The sequence below is a fragment of the Lissotriton helveticus genome, chromosome 12 (genome assembly GCF_964261635.1).
Source record: "Lissotriton helveticus chromosome 12, aLisHel1.1, whole genome shotgun sequence".
NCBI lineage: Eukaryota > Metazoa > Chordata > Amphibia > Caudata > Salamandridae > Lissotriton > Lissotriton helveticus.
The window spans coordinates 833,372,776-833,394,916 of NC_136073.1; the positions used below are offsets into that span (position 1 = coordinate 833,372,776).

The 22,141-nt window shown below is 43.7% G+C and overlaps 1 protein-coding gene across 9 annotated transcripts in view; it reads right to left on the reverse strand.

Moving 5' to 3' along the window:
• Positions 1 to 365: 365 nt before the first annotated feature.
• Positions 366 to 22,141, reverse strand: part of RANBP3 (RAN binding protein 3) — a 355,000-nt gene continuing 333,224 nt past the window's right edge. For 7 of the 9 annotated variants that reach the window (XM_078669890.1, XM_078669894.1, XM_078669889.1 and 4 more), the window contains one exon: positions 366 to 3,517. In XM_078669890.1, coding sequence (XP_078526016.1) covers positions 3,471 to 3,517 — 47 coding nt within the window. In that variant the 3' untranslated portion in view covers positions 366 to 3,470. The remainder of the gene's footprint in view (positions 3,518 to 22,141) is intronic. The other 2 variants (XM_078669897.1, XR_013603675.1) reach the window with 2 other exon arrangements.

The window sequence follows — 22,141 nt, forward strand, 5'->3', positions numbered from 1 at the left end:
ATTGTGTTTAGACTTTGATTAGGACTTACCAGAAAACTTTAACTTAGAAGTGGAATTCTCATGGGAGCACCCTTGTGACCGTAGCTTCAACTGGGCCAGACTTTGGAGGGGTACCTTTGCTTTGACTATAATTTCGTCTTCTGCTTGGCGACAAGAGTTTCACATCTCTCTGAAATATTTCAGTTATGAGCATAATCTCCATATGGCAGTCTTTAAAATACATTCTTCTACCAGATGCTTTCTCCTAGCCATTCTCAGTTTGTCCACAAGATAAGCATCTACAAGAGGTTAAGCAAAATGAGTCCTCCAGTAATGTGCCTACTCACTTCGAAACCTTACATAAAACAAAAAAATTGTGGGCAAACTATTTGTTAAAAGTTTTAATGTAATTTCCAAATACATTTGATATGACAATCTTACAATAATCTTTCAAAACACATGGGCATTATCTGGTTTTACTTGTCACTAATTCACTAAGGCTGAAAGCAGAAAAGTATAACACGGTTTTTGATCTAGACTAACATCTTGCTGGACGGGGCTTAAAATTAATGTGGGCATTTTGGTTTAGTTTTGATCATTTACAGGTTTAAATACAGTGGATGGCATACCACTGAACCTTCCCTTTTAAGTATGTGACATTACATGTATGTATATGTCCTTTTTTGGTTTAAGTCAAATTATTTCATGAATGCCACTTTTAATTTAAAAATAATTTCACAGTGCAAAATTAAAACAATATGTGTTTTTGGGACTGACTGTATAGAGGTTATTGGTAACTCCTTACCATGCCCACCCCAAAGCTAAATGCGTGGAGAGAAAAATTATCCATTTCAACTCCTGTTTCCATTAAATGCTCGGAAGGAAATGTTACATGTCTCCAGTAGGAAATTTGACCAAACAATTTAACTGTACAAATATCTCTGAAACAAATGCTTTAAAAAAAAAGTTATTTGTTCCTTCATAAAAATTAAACGAAAAATTGTTAGCACTGTCATAATATGGCCTAGATCACCAACTGTACTTTCTAAGCCTCCCTATACTGATAAATCAAGCCCTTACTGCAAAGTGAATGTGGACAGATTTACATAAAGTTGAACGTTTGCTGAACTGACAGCAAGATGCCATCTCAGTCCCTAGAGTTATAGTATAGACAGGTCATCAGGTGGCATACCTGTATTAGACCGAAAAATTAATTTGTAAACTATCTCCTGTTTATGTTTTTCAACCGAAATTGTTTAGATTTATTAAATAAGTATTTACCAAAGGAATGGAAAGTGTGTACACATGGCAAGGAAATAAAAAGTTAATTCTGAACGTTCAATGACATCTGAAAATGAACACTTTGTAGCCAGAGAGGAATTAATTACATATTCCAGAACTGGTTATAAAACAAAATAAAATATCACTGACTGAAGATTACCGTGACCGGCATGGTACACTGTTTCATGTACTAGACAAAACTAAGTAAACAAGCCGCTCCAACAATGGGACCTATTACATAGGATAGATCATCAGGCAACCCCCATAAATATTCCTTCAGACTACAGATTTGGTATGGGGTCCATGAAACCACCATACAATGTCCTTAGTGCTCAAAGTGTTGAGAAGTTGAGAAGTTGAAAGGAAGAAATGGCGCCAAATTCCAACAGCAGTGACCATAACCGCACCAATGAGCAGCAGGTCTTTCTCTTCTAGGGGTTGTAGCTTCATTCAATTTCCTCCAGACCCAACAATCTTCTTATTTCCAATCACCAAGGATTCCAGATGCAGTGCATGAAACACATCCAATGCAAACAGGTGTGAATTGACAAATGTGCAAAAGCTCCGACAGAGCTTAAACAGAACCTTAGGATGCAGTAGAAATACTTGTCAGTGAACCAGTTTCTTCTCAGAATTCCCCCAACTTAGTTTCATATTTAAATAAATCTTCCACAAGAATGAGATCTACATAGAAATTCCAAAATTTGTGTTTGACTCAAACTGTTCAAAAATGCTTACAATTGATTCTCTTACACCATTACAAACTGACCTGGCTTTAACCAAACGTGGAAGATGTAGATAAATAACGACAACTTTTGTTTTACAAATCAGTGACAGATACCCATTTGGCATACACTGTGCAGTTGTAACATCTAAGAGTGCTTAAAACATCTTCAGTAAGTCACATTCAATAGCCTTTTCTCTATGTCTTCTAAGACACCATACTCTGGAGGAGTTTTGCAATAATCTGTTAACTGTTACATCTACATTCTGTTCCCATGCAATAAACTTCCGGTATCTTGAAAAGGGTGGTGTGTAATTAGAAATGGATTCCAAAACTAAATACGCTTATTATGCAAGCAGATGCAGGTCTCGAGATTTAGTCATCTAGGAAAATTAAATTAACTTATAGCCGATTAAAACATTTTTTTTTCATTTTGCTAAACTTTGAAGCAATGGCAAAGGGGTTTTGTATTAAAATGTCTTTTTAGGGAATCTGCTATTCGGTTTTTGTGACAGTGTTACCTGCCTATCAACCTCACCCATAAGCATAGTTCAGACAATACATGAAAATAAACAAAAACGTACTAGAAAAAACATTGTATGGAACATCTATGATGCAAGATATATAGTGGCTTTGCTCTCTTAAATATTAACAGAACAGTACAAAATATAACAGAGCTCACTTTCCAATACTCCAGATCTTCTTGAAAACTAAAAAAATAAAATAGATCAGCGCAGTACAAATCCCCAAAAGAGAATACTGGAAACAGGAGGATAAAAAGCAGGTAAGAAAGGTCTTCAAGATGGTTATTGACTATCCCAAAGAAATACGATTGTATTACTTCATTGTAGAAACCTACCAAGTGAAAGGCTGGAGGTCACAATGAGAACCAGGATATCCAAAAAAAGAACTATTTTGTGTTGCTGCTCCCCTATATGATCCAGCAAGAAAAATTATGGAAACCCACCTCAAGAGAACCTCCACAGCAAAGAAAGGAAAATGCAGTATCCTTGTGAGGCCACCGGGAAATAAAAAAGAAAGAATGAGGCTGCTATGTATAAAATAAACAATTAAACCTAAGAAATTTAATGTCAAAAGTCTGGTTAAGCATGAATGACTGACGGGAATAGGGGTGGAAGAAGGTCCCAATGGAAATCGTGACAAGTCTTAAGTGTGCCATTTCAATTAAAGGAAACAAAAAAAGTGTTTCTCAGCTCATCAATATGATGAGCAATCATGTCCCAAAGCACATTCAGGCAGTCTTCAAAGTCTTTAATAATTTTCCTCGTCTTCATTTGTGGATTTGACTAAACCAGACTTCCTCGCCCACGAAAAAAATACTCAAACATAGGACGAAATAGCAACAAACTGAAGATCCATTTTTTGAATCTTCAATTATGCCTTTAAAGAAAGCTGGTCTGTGGTGTCCACTGAAGGTCATTGCAAGGTGGTCAAGCAGCAAACTCGATGGTGCCTGAGTTTGTAGTTATGTGCTATTGCCAACGGTTTGCCCATCCCCTTCATCAACTGGCCCTGTAAGAAAAAAATAAATAAATAAATCGACAAGAATACGCAATGTTTTCATTACAAAAAAACCTGCAAATGATTGACTGGCCCATCAACAACATGCCCATTAGCACACACAATACTCACAGACCCATCACTTGCACACTGCCACATTTCTAGATTACATTGTCAACACAAATCAAGATTAAACAGGAGACATTTCTTGGGCCAAAATGTTTGCCCACCAGTAACGTTAGAGAAGAAACAACGTAGCTTGCTCTGAACAGGCATAATAAATTATGCGAGTTTAATTTGGCCCCTTTTCTCTGAGCATATTTGCAAGCTCTGCTGTATCTAAAAGACCAAAAAGCCTGGCTGGTGTTCACACACAAACCTGGTTCTGCCAGTTGTGTAAGGAATGACATGCACTAACCATGAGTGGATTGGCATTCAAACAAGTGTGACTACTTTCTCCAATTTTATATTCTGGAGAACTTCTTGGTGAAGTCAACAGTTTGAGTTCTCTGAAAGAAAGAAAAAACAAGTTGCCAAAATCCTAGTCTCATAGGAACGAGGCACTTCAGTTGGGAAGGTGCAGAATGTACCATCAACCATGGACATGTCTTTAGTCCAGGGAACGAAGACATGGAAAAGGTCAACAAAAGACTTGGGGCCTGATTTAGATCTTGGTTGACCGGTTTCTCCGTCACACAATGGTGACTGATAATCTGTCCACCAAAATATAAATACCATTATATCCTATGGTATTTATATTTCGGCGGACAGGATATTAGTCTGCAAAGATTCAAATCAGGTCCTTAGTGAGGTCAAGCCGTGGTCACTAGAATGACAAGGCACCAGACCGGTCTTTGGTCTTATGTAGGCAGGTATTGTTATTTACCTGTAAATGCCTTAGCAGAATCTTCCTTAAAGTCATAAGCACTGAGGGTCCCCACCCAGGTGTACGGGACTCTAGAGCACACTTTTTTGTTTTTAACAAACTGTATAATTTTTATACAATTCTTTCGGAGATGGTCAATTTATAAAGACAAAATAAAGTTTATATTTTATAAGGCTATATTGAGCAATGTAAAAAATTTACTATATAATTAGTGACCAGAAAAACTCTTTTACAAACCTCTTAAAGTAAAGGTGAGAGAAAAAAAAAGTCAGTGTAGCAGGTATACTGCAGATTTGATAGGCTGGATTACGAGCACTGTAAGGAAGAGCATTACAACAGTATGTAATCATGATTTGCAAGTGACAGGCTAGTTTTCTTATGGGAATCAAGAATCCTGAGAGATTATAAATTAATTTAACTGTCTCTTCTCGGAGGAAGTCGCTTATAACTTTAATAGCCATTTCCCTGGAGCGGAATCAGGATTACTGTGGACTTCTCCTCCATGGAACTCTCCTTAATAGTCACGAGCACTGATGAGTAGCAAGCCCAACCCTATAAAGGAGAAGCCACCCAAAACAAACAGATTCATTAAGGAAGTTTGGCCTATCTGGGTATCTACCCTGGATTGTAAATCTTGAGATTAATGTTTCATATGAATATATACTGAACTCTAAGTGACTGCTTAACATATTCCGGAAAGGATATGTTCTTTATAAGGAAGTAGCAGCCACCATACCCCTTGTTGAATGGACTTTAGACTTTTGTCACCACTTCAATACTATAACAAAATGAAAGAAAATAATCTAGGCACAGACTACTTCAAAGTGGCTGAACCCAAAGGGGGCACAACTGAAAGTTTATTTGATGGTCTACTGTCCTTATTTCATCTCTTTAATACTTGAATATTCTTTTAACAATAAATAAATAAATAAATACAACCACCTCTGTGAAGGAGAATGAGTTTGGCAAAAAGTCCAAGGGTAATAGTTTGATGATTGGGGGCGTGACCCAGAGAAACAGATGGAAGAAAATACAGATCAGTTCTCATGACAACACACTATTTGTATGGAAAGCATATACAGTTCATAGCATCAAAGGCTGTGAGCATAAGTGAAAGCTACAAGGAAGTAAGAGAGAATGTGTGTATATATATTAAATTATATATATATATATATATATATATATATATATACACACACAGACACACACACACACACAGTGAGGGGGCTTCTGAATAACTCAAAAGTAGGAGACATCAACGTTGAGAATACAAAGTGGTCTTACATGTAAAGGCATAGAGAGCCCTGGTGGATGGATGCCTAGCCTGTTTGAAATGTACCTTGCTTAACATTTAAGTGTCAAAAGGCATTTTAGGTGGCTCACCATCCCAAAGTAAAAAACATTTAAGGAGTGCTTGGCATAAGTTTCAGCCTATGAAAAATGTCCCCCTGTTAGTCTGACATTCTAGGGCCCAATCTGATCTGATGCAAACAAGTGACTTACCTTTGGCAAACTCTTTCTGTTATAACTACCAAACTGCAGATTCCTCACCTTTTGTATATACCCCAGACGTCAGAATGGATGCAGAAAGGTTTTCAGTAGTACTTCTGTATTCTGGTAGATGGCGTTGTGCGCCTCCACACTGACACCATACTGCTTTGGATATGACATGCGGAGCCTGTATGGGCGCCACTAAAGCAAGCTGCTTTCAAAGCAGTGTATGCTCCCAGACGCAGAGCCCCAATAGCAAATTGCTTGCGACTAGTGTGCAGACTTGGGATCTTATTAATGGCTAGAGTCCAATGTACAGAACGGTGAGGGTCATTGAGGAATCAGCAGTTAAATAGAGTCTCTACCCAAAAACAATTACCAAAGGTAAATTACTACTTCTTCCTATAAAGACTTCTAACCCCAGATTCCTCACCTTTTGAATAAATACCACAGCAGATTATCTATTAGGAAGCGGGTGTGAATTGACTCAAATGAATAAGTCCTTTAGGACCAATAGGGCGAAATACCCCTCTCAGCATAAATGGCTGTCCAGATAGCAGTGCTTCGTGACTGTATGTAGGAACGCCACATAGCTGCTCGGAAGATGTCCAGGAGAGGAACTCTGCATGTCTGACAGTGTCTTGCCAATGCACAGTTAGATTATACAGTTTTTTCACTTAATCCCATCAAAATGTATGTTGTGCGTCTTTCTGTATGAGACTATTGTAGTAAATGCACTGCTTGTATAAGTGAAGCCGAGAGATGAAGTCCTGTGGGTTCCATTTTGGTCCTCCCGGGCCTATTCCTGTGAACAAGTTGGGGGTGAAGTTGTTTTCGGAGACAGTGGAAGAGAATCAGGATTCAGGAGAGAGAAGACCTAGACAGTAAAGTGAGTATGAAGGATACACGACGCCTACAGATTCGATTAGGTCCTTTTGCTGAGAGGTGCTCTTGACTACTCTTCCTGTACCACTGCCACTTGGTGGATAGTGTGGGTTAAGAGGGTTGCTGTCCCTGTTGTTCAGTGTGAGAAGAGTCCTTGAGGTAAAACCACTCTTTTGTCTCTTTCCTGATCACTGTCTTTGTTGCAGTTCACAGCCAGGTGCAGATTGTTCACACCTTTTTGTGCCTTTTCTGTGGCTCCAGGATGCAGACTACCCTGCTGTGAGGGACATGACCCCATACAGAAGGTCTGTCTGAAAACCTACCTAGAGAAGTACTTGAAAAGCAACCCACTCCAAACCAGTTCTCCTGCCTCCTCCTCTTTGGTTGTTCTGAAGCGGGAATTTTAATAGTATTGACACAAACGTTTTGCTTTACCGTATTATCTCTAGCTGCATTTATCATTCGCTCCATCGCTTCCTTCCTTGTCGCCAGATCTCACTCTCAACATTCTACTCAGACGTGGCTTTCGTTTTCTTTTCATAAATGCAAGAAATGCTACAATGTGCTGCGAAGTTACTTGCTCTCAAAAACACCCCGCAAACACACTGGGCCAAGAAGAAGCCCCCAGATATTGGACACCTCAGGTTCTTTTCTAAAGAACAACATGCAGTTGCCAGTTCAAACTGCTCAAAGCTGCCCAAACTCTGCTGTATTTGTTCTTGACCCAAACAATTGTCAACTTTTATCATCCACTTGGAAGACACCAGTGAGAGCGACATGATAGTCACAATTTCCAGAGCGCTGTGTGCAACAGAAACACTGCAAAGCGGAACCAATCACAGTGCAGGGAAGCCCAGCTACACTCCGAAGTGAGCGATTCACCACCAAGCCAGAGGTGGCAAAGGCAAGGGGTGTCTTGGATAGTGTCCCACGAACTAAACTAAGCGGGCCACTTTCACCATATGTCCCGAGCCAGCGATCTGTGCAATCTCTCTTTGAAGGGACAGCGGCCAGGGAAGATGACGGACAACAGTGACATCCCGCATTTAGGGGTATAGATGAGGCTGCCCCCTGGATTCTATAGGGAGAGGGGCTTCACAGAGATTCCAGTACCACCTCATGTTTTAGAGATTTCCAACCGGCCAACGTCAGGATAAGACCGGGTTGTCACCCCTTCTCCAGTTGAATAATATAGCCCGAAAATCAATACTGTGTCGCTGTTCATACTCCGGATACCAATGGAAGGTGTGACTGCGCTGCCCACCCTTGTGCGTGCCCAATGCACAACCATTGTATGCATAAGAAATATATTTAGAGCTGCTTCCTCCAAAGTGTGCGGACAAAGAAACACCCAGATCGAATATAAACCCTGCACGATTTTTGAGACCACCACAAAGCTGGCAATGGTGTTAGCAGGCCCTGACAGCAGAGAACTGACACCTCCCCCATCCTTTTCAATTGATCCTATTGTGAAGGAACATAGTGAGGGCGCCTGCAGCACCCTCCGGCTTTAGGCTGTGATACAGGGGGTGATGGGCAAGGCCACAACATGGATCTCATTCAAGAGCCTTAGCACAAGCCAACTACCTCACTGAGAACCTGCACACCCACAGCTCCAGCCTGGAATCTTAGTTGACGAACTGCGGGAAGATCAGTGGATGCATGTTAATACTGCACGCTATTGTGGGCGATTTCCATTTTTTTTAAAATTCAACATAAACAATATCGGTCTTACATCTTCTGGTCCAAGAAAGAACCCTGCATGCTGTAGACAGCTATAATGAGGGCTAGTCTGGTAACTTGAAAAAGTCAGAAAATGCCAAAAAGTACCCTTTAACTGTACCCAAAGCAAACCCTTGTCTGGTGTGAGACAAAACAAAAAGTCAGATTAATTGGCGTGGAGGGAGTCAATGTAGCGTTTGTCACACCAGGTCATAAGTTTGTCCCAACTACAGGCATATACAGTTTTTATTGAGGGATGCCTGGCTGCCAAGATCACATCAACCACTTCAGGAGTAAGGCTGGCACCGCTCACTCTGTATGCATGATGTTGGAGATTGCAGTGCCTGGGTGAAGAACTCTACCCTGTTGCTCTGATAGTAGGTCATCCAGAAATGGCTGCCTGAGTGGAGGACAAATGCTCAAGCTGAGGAACTCTGCATACCATGCTCTCCGTTCTCAATCTGGGTTGATTAGCATCATTTGGGCCTGGTCGTCCTGATCTTCAGAACCCGGGGTAGATGAGGTACCAATGGAAAGGCATACAGGAGTCCAGAGTTCATTCCTAGGAACTGCTGATATTATGCATTCTCTGCAGTGTTTGAGACTGAGCTAAGGTTCTGCCCATTCACGGAAGAGACCTTGTTCTATCCCAGGTGTAACTACAATTTGTGATCTGTTAGGCCCCAATGGTTGACCTCGTCCACCCTGACTTTCAAAGATCCTGCTGGTGGTACACCACCAGGAAAATTCCTTGATGTGCAGAGCTTCCTGGCACAGGTTTTGTGACCAAAAACCCTTCGTTTATTTTTTTTTGCAATGCCACATGGAAGTAGTGTCGTCGGTAGGAACCTGTACTAGTCTCCCCTTACTGGGTGGTAGAAAGGCTTTCAATGCCGAGCTAATGGCCCTCAACTCTAGGTTGATGTGGAACCGGGACTCCGCCGGAGAACAGAGACCTCTGATCTCCAATTCTCCTTGGCGGCTGTCCCAAACCAGAAGTGAAAATCAATCCTCACTTTCAGCTCTGAGTGTGGCAAGGAGAGTTAGCAACCACTGGAGATCTCCTGCAGTCTAATCCGAAATCTGTATATTATCGGAGAGGACCCCTTATTTATAGGCCCACTGAGACTCAGATCCCACTGCAGAGCCCGCACATGCAACCTGGGGAACTGTGCAAGTAGGATGCAGAGGCCATCAGACTCAGCAGTCTAAGTGTTGACCTCACTGAGATCGAGGCTGAAAGAGCGGGATTCAGCTGAATGTCCCAAAACTGGACCATGTCCAAAATGTCCCGATTGTCTTAGAAGGAGTCAGATCTGACTTTGGCACGTTGATAGTGAACCTCAAAGATGACCGGTAGTTCGCTGTAGTCTGGAGGTGGCTGATGACTGCCTCGGATAGACTGCCTTCAACAGCCAGTCGTTAAGATATGATTCGGACCCCATACCTCCCAAGGTGTGCTGCTACCCCCGCCATCACTTTCGTGAACATCTGAGGGGGTGCTGGTGAGACCAGGGGGGAACACAGTTAACTGAAAATGCTCATGTCCCACCACGAACCACAAGTAGCACTGGTGAACCTGCAGGACGGGTATATGGAAACAGTTGTGCTGAAGACTCAACACCACTATCTAGTCTCCAGGGTTGAGGTCAGACAAGACCTGGGCCAGCGTGAGCATTATGAATTTGCCCTTCCAGGGGAATGTGTTGAGGGAGCAGGTCAAAAATAGGACCAAGGCCTCCATTCTTCTTTGACACCAGAAAGTAGCAGGAATACCAACCACAACCCATTCTGGCATAGGCACCCTCTCAACAGCCCCTTTGGCCAAAGGGGCTTGCATTTTCTGCCTAAGGCGGATAGATCGTCTTCAGTCATTCTTTCTGGGGACGGTGGAAAGTGCTTCGGTCTGGCAACTAGTTAAGTTGGGGTGTTTGGCGGCATTGGGTATCCGTTGAAATCGTTAAAGGAATGATATGACTGCTGCAGATGGCCAGGTGTAGCAGATAATCCCAGGAATTGAGCTATGGCCCTTCTCCTTGTACCGCTCGAGAGCAAAATCTGTCTTGCCCCAAAGAGCAGAGTCCTGTCAAAGGAAATGTTCATATGGGAAGACTGAATATCACCCGATAAACCAGTCAATCCCAGCCAGCCATGGTGACGAATGGAGACACTGGTTCCAATCGCTCTCCCGGTGAAATTGCGGGTATCCAAGCCACAACAATTTGTGAACTTGGCTGCATCATGGCCATTCTGTATAGCTTGGGTTACGACAGGTCAGAGGTCTTCGGGGACACCTCGGATTACGTGAGCCACTGAATCCTAAAGGGGCGTGGGGGTAGCCTCCCTGCAGGCATCTGGCATGAACAGAACAGAGCAAAGCTGGTGAAATAAACTGCCCTCTTCTAAAAAAGTTTCCACTTGTTTGGACTCCCTATCTGGTGGAGTAGTCGGGAAAGGTATTCAGGTTTGTCAGACTGGTCAACGCCTCCACCACCAAGCTTCGGCACGGAAACAAAATTACAGGGCCGCCCGGGCTGGATGATGGCATCTCGCAATTGACTGGGGGCCTAGAGCAAGAATTGGCTGAGGTCCTCAAGATGACTCTTACACAGCCCTCTTTCTTGCAGTAGTCCATGACTATAGAGTTTTCTGTCAAGATCTGAACCAGATTCCCCCGATGGACTGGAGGAAGACCTTCTGAGCCAACCAGATGGCAAGAACCTCCAAAAAGGCTGATGTAGTGCCTCAACTTTAGACCATATTAAAATGGCATAAACACAGAATGGGGAGGTTGGCTGGATCAGTGAGGAATTTGCAGATAGAATATCTGCTTGAAAGATTGTTACTGGATGTAAGTAAATTATTTGTCTGGCGGATGCTTCTACCAGCAGTTTCCTCACCGCTTGAATCAATACTCAAGTAGTAGATCCAAGTTGATGAGTTTGAAAAGATGATCGAACCAGCAATTTCAACAGCATAAATCATCTGGAAAAATGGCCTCATGGAGGACTTTATAGACAAAGCAATTTTGCCTAGTGAAGGTATAGACTAAAGCCCCTTTAGTAGCCTGGTAAATTTCCAGGAAAGGACCAACGCTGATGCCCTAGCAAGGCTCCTCCTGGACAAAAGCATGCTTATTATGATCCAGCAAGAAATGGTCGGCTTTTGAATAGCCTTGTCTTTCTTGGAACCACTGTAGCCACCATGGAAAACCTGATCATCAAACTGGTACTCCCAGGTCCTGCTGAAAAATACAGAGAAGGCCCTGTGAGGATATAATGAGTTTGTCTCCTCCTCTTTGGTGGGATGAGAAGGCAGGTTTAATGTTGTGGGAGTGTCCGACTCAGATGAAGCGATGTGACATCCTTCAGTACTTACGAACTATGTGGTGTGAACAGGATGAACAGAAAAACCCTAAAGCTTGCCAACACATCAAGCAGAGTTAATGACTTTGAAGAATAGTTTTTAGGATAAAGAACCATAGAAGATAGTGCCTAGGCTCAAAGGGTAAACACATAGTTAATGTAAGCACGAAGTTAGAGTCCAACTGAGGCAGTACAAAAGGAGAATGCAGAAACAAATGGGTCAACTTAAAAAAAAAAACAAGCATTGGCTTTGCCAATAGGTTTCGCTTTTGGGACCTTGTGTTTATCCTGAAGTTTTGGCTATGTTGTAGAGTATTGTGGCTGATGTGAATTATGTTGATACGTTCTAATGAAAAGTGTTATATGAGGTACTTAGTGGTATTATGTGGAGTGTATTTATGCATCATTGAGGAGTCTGGCACTGGTTTTCCCGCTTGACCGTCACCTACCCAGCCGAGTGATTATGTGGATTGTATTGATACTGTATTGAGTACAGTAATTATGTGGCCCTGAGTGGTATTATGTGGGGTGTGTGTTGGATTTAGTATAGTGCAATCATGTGTTATGTAATTATGCGGCAGTGAGTGGTATTTTGTGTTGCATAGAGGACATTGTAATTATGTGGAGTGTAATTATGTGGCACTGAGTGATATTATGTGGAGTGTATTTATGTTGCATTGAGTTGAGTAAATATGTGGCATGTAATTAGATGGCAGTTAGTGGTATTATGTGGAGTGTATGTTGCATTTAGTAGAGTAATTATGTGGGGTGATTATGTGGTCTTGAGTGGTTGTGGAGTGTATTTGTATTGTATTGAGTAAAGTGTAATTATGTGGTGTGTTATGCGGCACTGAGTGATATGTGGTTTGTATTTATGTTGTATTGAGTAGAGTGTAATTACGTGGAATGTAATTATGTGGCACTGAGTGGTATTATGTGGGGTGTATGTTGCATTTAGTGTCCTTAAAAATATGCAGGCATTTTTGATTTTCAACTCTGTGCTTTCTAAATGGTCTGCTTTTTTACAACGATACATTTTCCACTTGCTCTTGAGCTTGAAAATGTTAATATACTGACAGTAAAGCACAGACTAAATAATTGTATATTCTTACTGTTATGCTGTACGGCGGCGTGGACTTAGGAGAACAATGTAGGTCAAAGGATGTGACTTTAGAAGGGACAGAAGCATGTCATCCATCTCCCATTGACTGAGCAATATGTGGTACAAGCTTTCGAAGGAAGTGTGATCGTAAGGGGATATATATATAGATATATATATATATATATATATATATCTGTATATATGATATACAAGTTGCCTCGTGAAGAAGAACTCAAGAGGCCAGAGGGAGTTCAGGGAAAACAGTTCGTTTAATTCTCAGGTTCCCAGTGGCGGCGAATGCATTTCGGCTCAGTTAGCCTTCATCAGTGCCCAATCACTGTGGCATGGCCTCCCCCAGGTAACTCCTCCCTGCAAAAATGCTTGGCAGCATCTAGATCTCCTCCCCCTTAAGTAGTCGACACACCCTATGCAGTTCGTGTAGAATGAGGAACCTCACGTCCCAGAATGCACAGTCACGGTCAATCCAGGCAGGTGGCGTGGAGGAGTGAGTTAAACAGTAGGTTTGTGCTGCCGAGCAGGTAGGTGGTGGCAGGCGCGCAGTCATGGCATCCGAGAATGTCCACTGCCGTCTCCCTTGGTCCCTCGTACCGCTACAGCCTCACGCAACACACAAACGATCCGCTGGGAAGAGGCAGTCAATGCGGACTGGGCTCCCAAACAGGTAAAATACCTTGAACTCCCCAATGATGCTGTGTGTGTTCAGGCGGTCACCGGAACTTTCGATTCCTCGAAGAAAGTAGTGCTGCAAGCAGCGTGATGCCCAACTTGGTTCCGGGACACTTGGATGTAAGCGGGGCCATCTGTTCTGCGTCGTAGGCAGGCGCAGTATACAGGACGTACAAGTTGCCTCGTGAAGAAGAACTCAGAGGAAAACAGTTCGTTTAATTCTTATTATTCATATTATATATATATATGAGAATCTTTTCCGAAGAGAAGAACAGAGGCCACAAGGGGAGTTCAGGATAGGAAACCGCTTTATTTCGAAAGGTCCCAGCGTCAGCTGATGCATTTCGGCAAGGTAGCCTTCTTCAGCGCCTTTAGCTGTAAAGATCACATCCCTCATTAGCTCCTCCTATTTAAATGTCTGCTAGTACCTATTCTCCTCCCCCTTAAGCGGTCAGCACACCAATAGGAGTCCGTGTTGAATATAACGTACTTCAAGTCTCAGCATGCTTTGTGTTGGCATTCCCGAGATGGTGGCGTGGGGGAGTGAGTGACATCGTGGGATGGGTGCAAGCTTCAGGTGAGTAGGGTGGGTCAGGGCACAGTCGAAATGGCGGAGTCCGTTCTGAGTCCCCTCAAACTGCAGCTGCCAGCCGCTCCAGGTAGATTGATAAGTGGGGGCAGTCAAATGTGAGACTACACGCCCCATTGAGATGTAATATCTCGGTCCACTATCGTCCTCCTGTAGTGAATGGCGGACATCGGAGATACCAGTTCCCTGGTTAAAGAAATGCTGCGAGCAGCAGGGTGCCAAATTGCCTCCGGGTCTCTTGATGCTGCAGGGCCGTCTGGGCTGTGCGTCTGGCAAGCACAGAAAATATGAAAGAGAATCTTTTCCGAAGAGAAGAACAGAGGCCACAAGGGGAGTTCAGGACAGGAAACAGCTTTATTTCGAAAGGTCCCAGCGTCGGCGGATGCATTTCGGCAAGGTAGCCTTCTTCAGCGCCTTTAGCTGTAAAGATCACATCCCTCATTAGCTCCTCCTGTTTAAATGTCTGCTAGTACCTATTCTCCTCCCCCTTAAGCGGTCAGCACACCAATAGGAGTCCGTGTTGAATATAACGAACTTCAAGTCCCAGCATGCTTTGTGTTGGCATTCCCGAGATGGTGGCGTGGGGGAGTGAGTGACATCGTGGGATGGGTGCAAGCTTCAGGTGAGTAGGGTGGGTCAGGGCACAGTCGAAATGGCGGAGTCCGTTCTGAGTCCCCTCAAACTGCAGCTGCCAGACGCTCCAGGTAGATTGATAAGTGGGGGCAGTCATATATATATATCCTTAAAACAGATCACAATACTTCCCTCCCACTTCAACTTAAAAAAAGAATGGAAGTTTAGCGAGGCAGATGAGGTGGCAAAGGGCATGCAGGAGGCAGTATCTTCACTGGTGGTGGCCATGAAAGGACCATCTTAGGCAGGGTTTCAAACTCAAGATGGAGACTAGTCTTAAATACTAACTTCTAGTATTATAAAGAAGTATGACCAATTAGTTTAATTTTGAGCACCCTTCATTTAGGATCAGAATCCGAGAACTGACTAGGTCAGGGGACAACCCATTTTAAGAGGGCAAAAGAGTTTGGGGTGCATACCAAACAGGGCTCCACAGCAGGAAGCAACAGGTATTAAGCATTTTAGCACCAAAACAGAACCCTGAATATCTAGAGCTTGGTACTCCGCTCTTCCAATTTATCACAACAAGAGCTTCACGAAATATCTAAATAAAAAATGAAACGGTCATTTAAAAACAATGCAATTGTCCAGTTAGGTCCGAGGAATGCGGTGTATAGCTGCTCCCAAGCATGCACTTTGCAGCTCCACAATAGCAGCTAGAGGTGTAACCCGGTTGTTGCTCTTAGTGACAAGAGCATCAACAGAACAAAGTGTCCCTTCTGTCCAGGTTCAGAAGCTCAATTTGCAAACAACGTAAGGGTGCAAAAATGGAAAATAACCAAGCCAACAAAAATAAACAGAGGATCTGTTTAACCACATTTTGCCCACCATGGATGACTTCAGTAAAATGACTGCAAAGATGCAGATGTGGAAAAAGCTACCTGGATTCCTCCGGTTAGAAAAAGCCCTCCTTCCCATTAGGAAACTACTGGACACCTTCCTCTTTCCAGAGGCTTGGACATAAGGAAGAAATTGACTTTGGGCTAACAATCACTCATCTGGGGAAGCCATAGCCACTCTCTCTCAGCACTTAGAGACCTGCAGGTATTAGGTGCTCTATAAATCTCAATTAAGATTAACATTAACATAAGATCAGTATTTGAGCCATCTCCTACAGAGAATGAGTAACAAACCAAGAGGCAAGTTGCACTAGAGGAGCAGATTGCAACGACCTCTTCACATTGCCTCAATTCTTTTCGACCACCTATCTGTAGGAGTTGAAAGGAAGAGTCTGGGGTCTGCGTAAAAAAAGAGGTGACCTGGACAACAGGGCTCTCACTACAGATGCAGAACAGGGCTTGCTCTAGGAGACCAATCACAGATCCATCAATGCTTCGTTGAGGGCAATATCTATTTGACGGAGGAAGATGACAGTGGGAAAATTTACATGAGGAGGTTTGCCTTGTTTTCCTCCAAAGTCAATGGCATCTTGAAGAACACTGTGGCATTATTCAGGACGTCTGTAAATAAGAACTTCCACCGTGGAAGATCCTGAAGAACACTCCAGGACCACCTCAGGCTAGGTGGCAGGCCATTTGCCTTTTGATGTAAATAGTCCCCATGCTCATAGGTGGAAGATTACTCACCTGCTACTGCTGTATTCATGAGCATGATAAACAAAATAAGGCCACCTGTACGGGGTCGTCTGAATCAGAGCCAAAACATCCTCAAACCTGCTGTGACAATCCAACTGAGTTAAAAGGCCGTAAAGGGACTCGTCCTCCATCAACTGCCGATAAATGCGCCTAGATCGGTCTAGGAACGCCTTAGTCTAAAATTCATCATCTTGTATACAGAGTCCAAAGTTAAACCCAGTGGTGTCAGAAACACGGTAAGTGGTGGGTTGACCAGCAGGGCCTTCGGGAGAGGTTCTGCCAGAGCTGCATCATAAAGAGACTAAATGGTGCTGATTGGCACAGTGATGGATTTTAAATTACTTTTGGGATCCACAAGCACAACAGAGATAGCCAGAGTGGAGCAGAAGAAACTCTACCATGGCCGGTCCCAAATCCGTCTGCGAAGGTTTATGCGTGGGACTAGCTATCCCACTGTGTAAAACATAAAATAAAAAAATCCTAGCTTAAGAAACGTCAACCATAAGACTTTGTCCTTGGGAAAGAGGAATCTCCTTCACAGAGATCCATGGCGCCTTGTGGTGAAAGACAGATCCCAAAAAGTCACAAAGCTGATCCATCTGCGTTCAACCATGACTATTACCACGAGGACATGGAACATGTGGGCAATGCACGCGACAGGCAAGAAAGCCCAAGAGGCAGCAGAGATGAAAAACAAACACCTTGCCCTGCTTCGTATCAGCGAGATGAGATGGACACAACCGGACAGAAAAGACTGGCTCCAGGAGGAATGCAGATGTATTCTTGACATGCAGAAGAAAACGCCCCATACACTCAGGGAGAAACACTGATGCTATTTCCAGCAGTTAACAGAACTCTGACTGGATGGAAAGCTCACAGACCCAGAATCATCACACCGACATTCTGCACAAAGACAAACAAGATCCACATGAATGTTATCCAGTGCTATACACCTACAAACAACAGCAAAGAGGAAAAAAACAGCTTTACAACAGACTCCAGTCCACCCTGGAGAAATGCCCTGAGAGAGCCAGCATCATACCGATGGGACACTTCAATGCCAAGACTAGAGGCGACAACACCATGTAAGAAGTAGTCCTGGGCAACAATGGCCTTGGCGACATGAACGACAAAGGTAAAAGGCTTGCAGATCTCTGCACCCTGAACAGTCTGGTGATAGACCGCAGTGTTTTCCCACACAAAATAATACACAAGCCAACATGGGTCTTTCAAGACCATTCAACGGAGAATCAGATCGACCATGTCTGCACTGCCAAGAGATACTGTAGGTCCCAGCAGAATATGAGAGTGAAGAGAGAAGCGGATGTGTTGTTAGGCCATCACCTTGCTGTGGCCAGGCTGAAGCTAAAGTTGAAGAAAGCATGGATGCAACTGACACCAGAGATATAACACTACCCTCCTTAAAGACTCACATAAACTGAGTGAACACTCAGTCACCTTCAGCTGCAAGTTTCAAGTCCTGCAAGAAATAGACAACGAGAGAGAGCCAGTAGAAAGTTAGAGGAAGAAGATTAAAGAAAAAGTGACAACAACCTGCCAGGAGGTACTGGGTCCAAAGAAACACCAGCATAAAGAATGGATCCCCACAAGACTCTCCGCAAAATCCAGGGGAGAAAGGAAAAGAAAGCTGCAGTCAACACCAACGAACTAAGAGTAGAAAAAGCAAAATCTCAGGGCAGGTACACCGAAACAAACAAGGTTTTGCCACAGAATCCCAGGTGGTAGCAAGCCATGTATACTAAAGAACTCTAAGACATAACGAGGAAACTCTGGCAGATACTGCAAGAACTAAATACCTGTCATTGACAAAGATGGGAGGATAAATATGGGTAACGAAGATGGGTGGAGTACTTTGAAGAACTGCTGAACCAGCCCATCCCACGGTCTCCACCAGACATACAACCAGCACACAAGGACTTGCCAATCGATTGCAGGAGACCACCAAAGAAGAAATGTGGCAAGCTATCAAACATCTAAGAAATGGGTAAGCAGCAGGACCGGACAAACATTCCTGCGGAAACATGGAAGGCAGACATTGAAACATCAGTAGACATGCTACACCCATGATGTATGGAAGAATCTGGGAAGAGGAAAGGGTGCCATCAGACTAGAAGGAGGGATATAGTCCCAAAGTAATGTACAAAGTTCCCCAAGTGGGGTGGTGGAGAGCTAGAGTATGTCGAGTGGAGCGTGAAAAGAGAAGGATAGGAAAAGCCAAAGAGGGGAATACCCTTGTTGGGACTAAAACCCTCACACACCTAGCAAGCTAGATGTCATGCTTCATCATATGGGTTTGCTCCTCGTCGGGCTGGTGCTGCAATGTCCGACGGGCACCCATAAAGGGGCTCTTTAACGGAGATCTTTTGTCCCAGCCATATGATGCATGCGGGTGTGCGGGGAGGAAAAAGGGGTGTAGTCGTGAGAAATGTGGTGAAAAGTAAAAAAGGTGGGTCAGTCCACAATGAAATTTATTAACGTGGCTGGCGCCCTTGGTTAAAATGGTGGGAGGGGAGATAAATGCTACAGGTAGTATTGAGCAATATACCTACAACCCCCTGATCAGGTCAACATGTTTCATGCCCGGATGGCAATTCGTCAGGACCTTAGTGGGACGTACTACACAGTGAAAAAATTATATATAGGGTGTTCATACAACCTTACGCCTTGAGGTCATATAGGGGCAGGCAAGGAAGTCCTGCTGAGTAGGGGTGACCCTAAGGGAGATCATAAGATGCCCCGCAGTCTGCTTCAGTGGGACCTGCACGTGAAGGTCAGGAACCCGGATAGCGTGCGGTCAGCGCCGCTAACACCTACCCCCACCGTCTGGTCAGGACAGAGGAGGGATATCTCATCAAGATCCCTCAGAAAGGTGACCACAGTAACTGCGCAAATTACAGAGGAATAACTCTTCTACCAGCCCCAGGCAAAGTGTTCAACAGAGTCATCCTGAACAGAAGGAAAGAACAAGTCGATGCTCGGATGTGAGACCAACAAGCTGGCTTCCACAGATCGACCCAGCGCAGAACTGATTGCAACATTTCGCATCATCATTGAGCACTTAGATGGAATGGTAGTGAACTCAGCCCCACCCCCCCCATCAACTATGAGAAGGCATTCAACAGCTTGGACACAAAGACCCTAAGGAAATGCCATCACCACTAATTTGTAAGAATCATCACCAACTCTTACGAGGGAATGACTTGCAAGATAGTCCATAGGGGTCAACTCATGGAAGCCTTCCAAGTGAAGACTGGAGCCTACCAAGGTTGTTTGCTTTCGTCTTTTATCTTCCTGCTGGCCATAGACTGTATCATGAAGACATCCAGAGCAGGGAGTAGAAATGGGATCTAGTGGACAACTTGGATGCAGCTCTACAGCCTGGGCTTTGCAGATGAATTGATTCTACTCTCCCATACCCATCAGCAGATGCAAGAGAAGACCTACAATGTGGCAGCCACGTCTCTTGGAAGACAACATTGACCACCACCAACAGAGTCTAAACCTTCATCAATACCGGTCTGAGGAAAATCCTCCAAATTCGCTGGCCAAACACGATCAGCAACAATGTCCTAGGACAGCAGACTTCCCAACTCCCTGCCAATCAGTAAATGATGAAAAGATACTGGGGCTGAACAGGTCAAACCCTCTGCAAGTCAGTGTCAAACACCACCAGTCAAGCCCTGACCTGGAACCCTTGAGGGAAAAGGAAAACAGGAAGGCCAAGAAACACCTGTCGCCGAGGCCTCAAGGCTCACTTCAAGGAGATCGGCTACACCTGGAGTCACATTGAAAGAAAATCGCAAGACAGAGATAGCCAGAGTCCTGGTTGATGGCCTACATCCCACAAGGTGTAGTAGGCATAAACAAAGTAAGTAAGGAGCAGAAGGCGGCCAGAATTGACTGAGTGAAAGCTGAAGTTAGTGTAGGTCCGTTGCTGAGACTGGAAACTCCAGTAATAAGTGGGTTCTGTTTGGTCTAGAGCAGAAGCAGCATCTCCACCAGGACTGACAGATGAAATTTTGCCACTATAGTCAGCAAATCTATCTGCAGGCTGGGGGAAGTATTCTGGGATTAGGGACTGTGTACGGAACCCAAAAAGTCCTTCTTAAAGTGCTTACTGTGCTCATCTTTAAAGATTTTTACCTTATTCGATTAGAACCGCCCAGTTCATCCACAGACAAGGTTGCTGGATAATTGTCCACTGTTATAGTCGACTGCGGCGAGGTTGCTTAGGTAGGGCTCGAACTGATGCGGAGGGAGGGTGGGGGGAGGGTTAGGGTGGGTGAGGCCGTTCCATTGTTTTGTTGATCCTTTATAAAAGTGGGTGTGCTAAGTCTTAACTATTGCTTGTATTCATCGCGAGGTTGCCCTCCGGGATGTAGACCTGAACGCTGTGTATTTCTATGCATTTTTCGCTCTGCTGGCACCCTGATATAGGCAGCTAAGCTGTCTACTCCCAATCATACCACCACTCAATATTAATGATTGATTCTAAAGATTTTTACTTGTCATTGGAAGCAGTCTGCTTCAAAGACTTGAGGGTAGGTGAGCCGGGATGGTACCAGCTAGTGACCACATTCTGAAACAATGATCTCCCACTTCCTGATCGCCTTAGCCTGCTCAAGGTCGCACTTTTTTCACAATCTAAAGCCATTTTTAGGGACCAAGCACAAGATAGCAGCAACATGAAGACCCAAGAGCGTGACGTTTGTGTCGGAATTGCCACAGTGTTAACACTTGAAATTCTTTAGACGACGCATCCTGTCCAAACACTGTAAAATGCAATTTTGATAGACAATATACGAAGAGGAGCAACTTAGGTTTTGCTCTGAACAGCGTGGATAAAGGTAACATCAGTGACAACTTATATGGCTTAGTTATCGTATGCAAGGTGGTTCCATGAGCGGAGGTGCCATCTATCAATGCAGGAGAACGTCCTGTAGGACATTTAAGGGATGAGGGCTGTGCATGTGAAATTATTGATCCAAAACAAATGTTCATTGCTAACAAATTTAAAGGGACTCATTTTATCAGTATGATAAGGAGGAGCAGACCAGCCGGAGAGTCAAGACTGTTACAATGGGTTTAATCATATCTCTGCAGTGAACAGATTAGTCTACTGATCCAATATCCATCCTTCTTACTGTCCATCAGCCATGCTCCACTGGACCAAACACGGCAGCAGAAAATAAAATCTGAAGATGGGGAAATTGCAGGTTTTTAATACGAGTATAGTCACAGACATATAACAATTGATGGCATTGCAATTTCCAGCAAGTGAATTACTAGTGCACTCAACAGCTTGTTAAGTCATCTATTACGTATGGCCAGGCCTTTTCTGTGTGGTCAATAAAGGAATCACCCCCACTCCAGTCTTTCACACAGATGCGACAAATCTGTTAGGGCGCATACATATTTTTAAAAGTAAACTATAAGTGGTATGTTTTTTTAATTTTTTTTAAAAGAAGTGTTCTCCTGAAGTCCTATTAATTATTTTGTCATTTAAAGCAAAATTTGACACGATTACAGAATTGCCATGTACTCGATTGTCCATGGAAGACTTGTCAAAAAGTTACAAGATGTTCACACCAATGAAGCGTTCGATTTGTCTGCATTTCTGTGTTGCGCTAAATCTCATGACAGTTTTCTAGAAGCTGCAT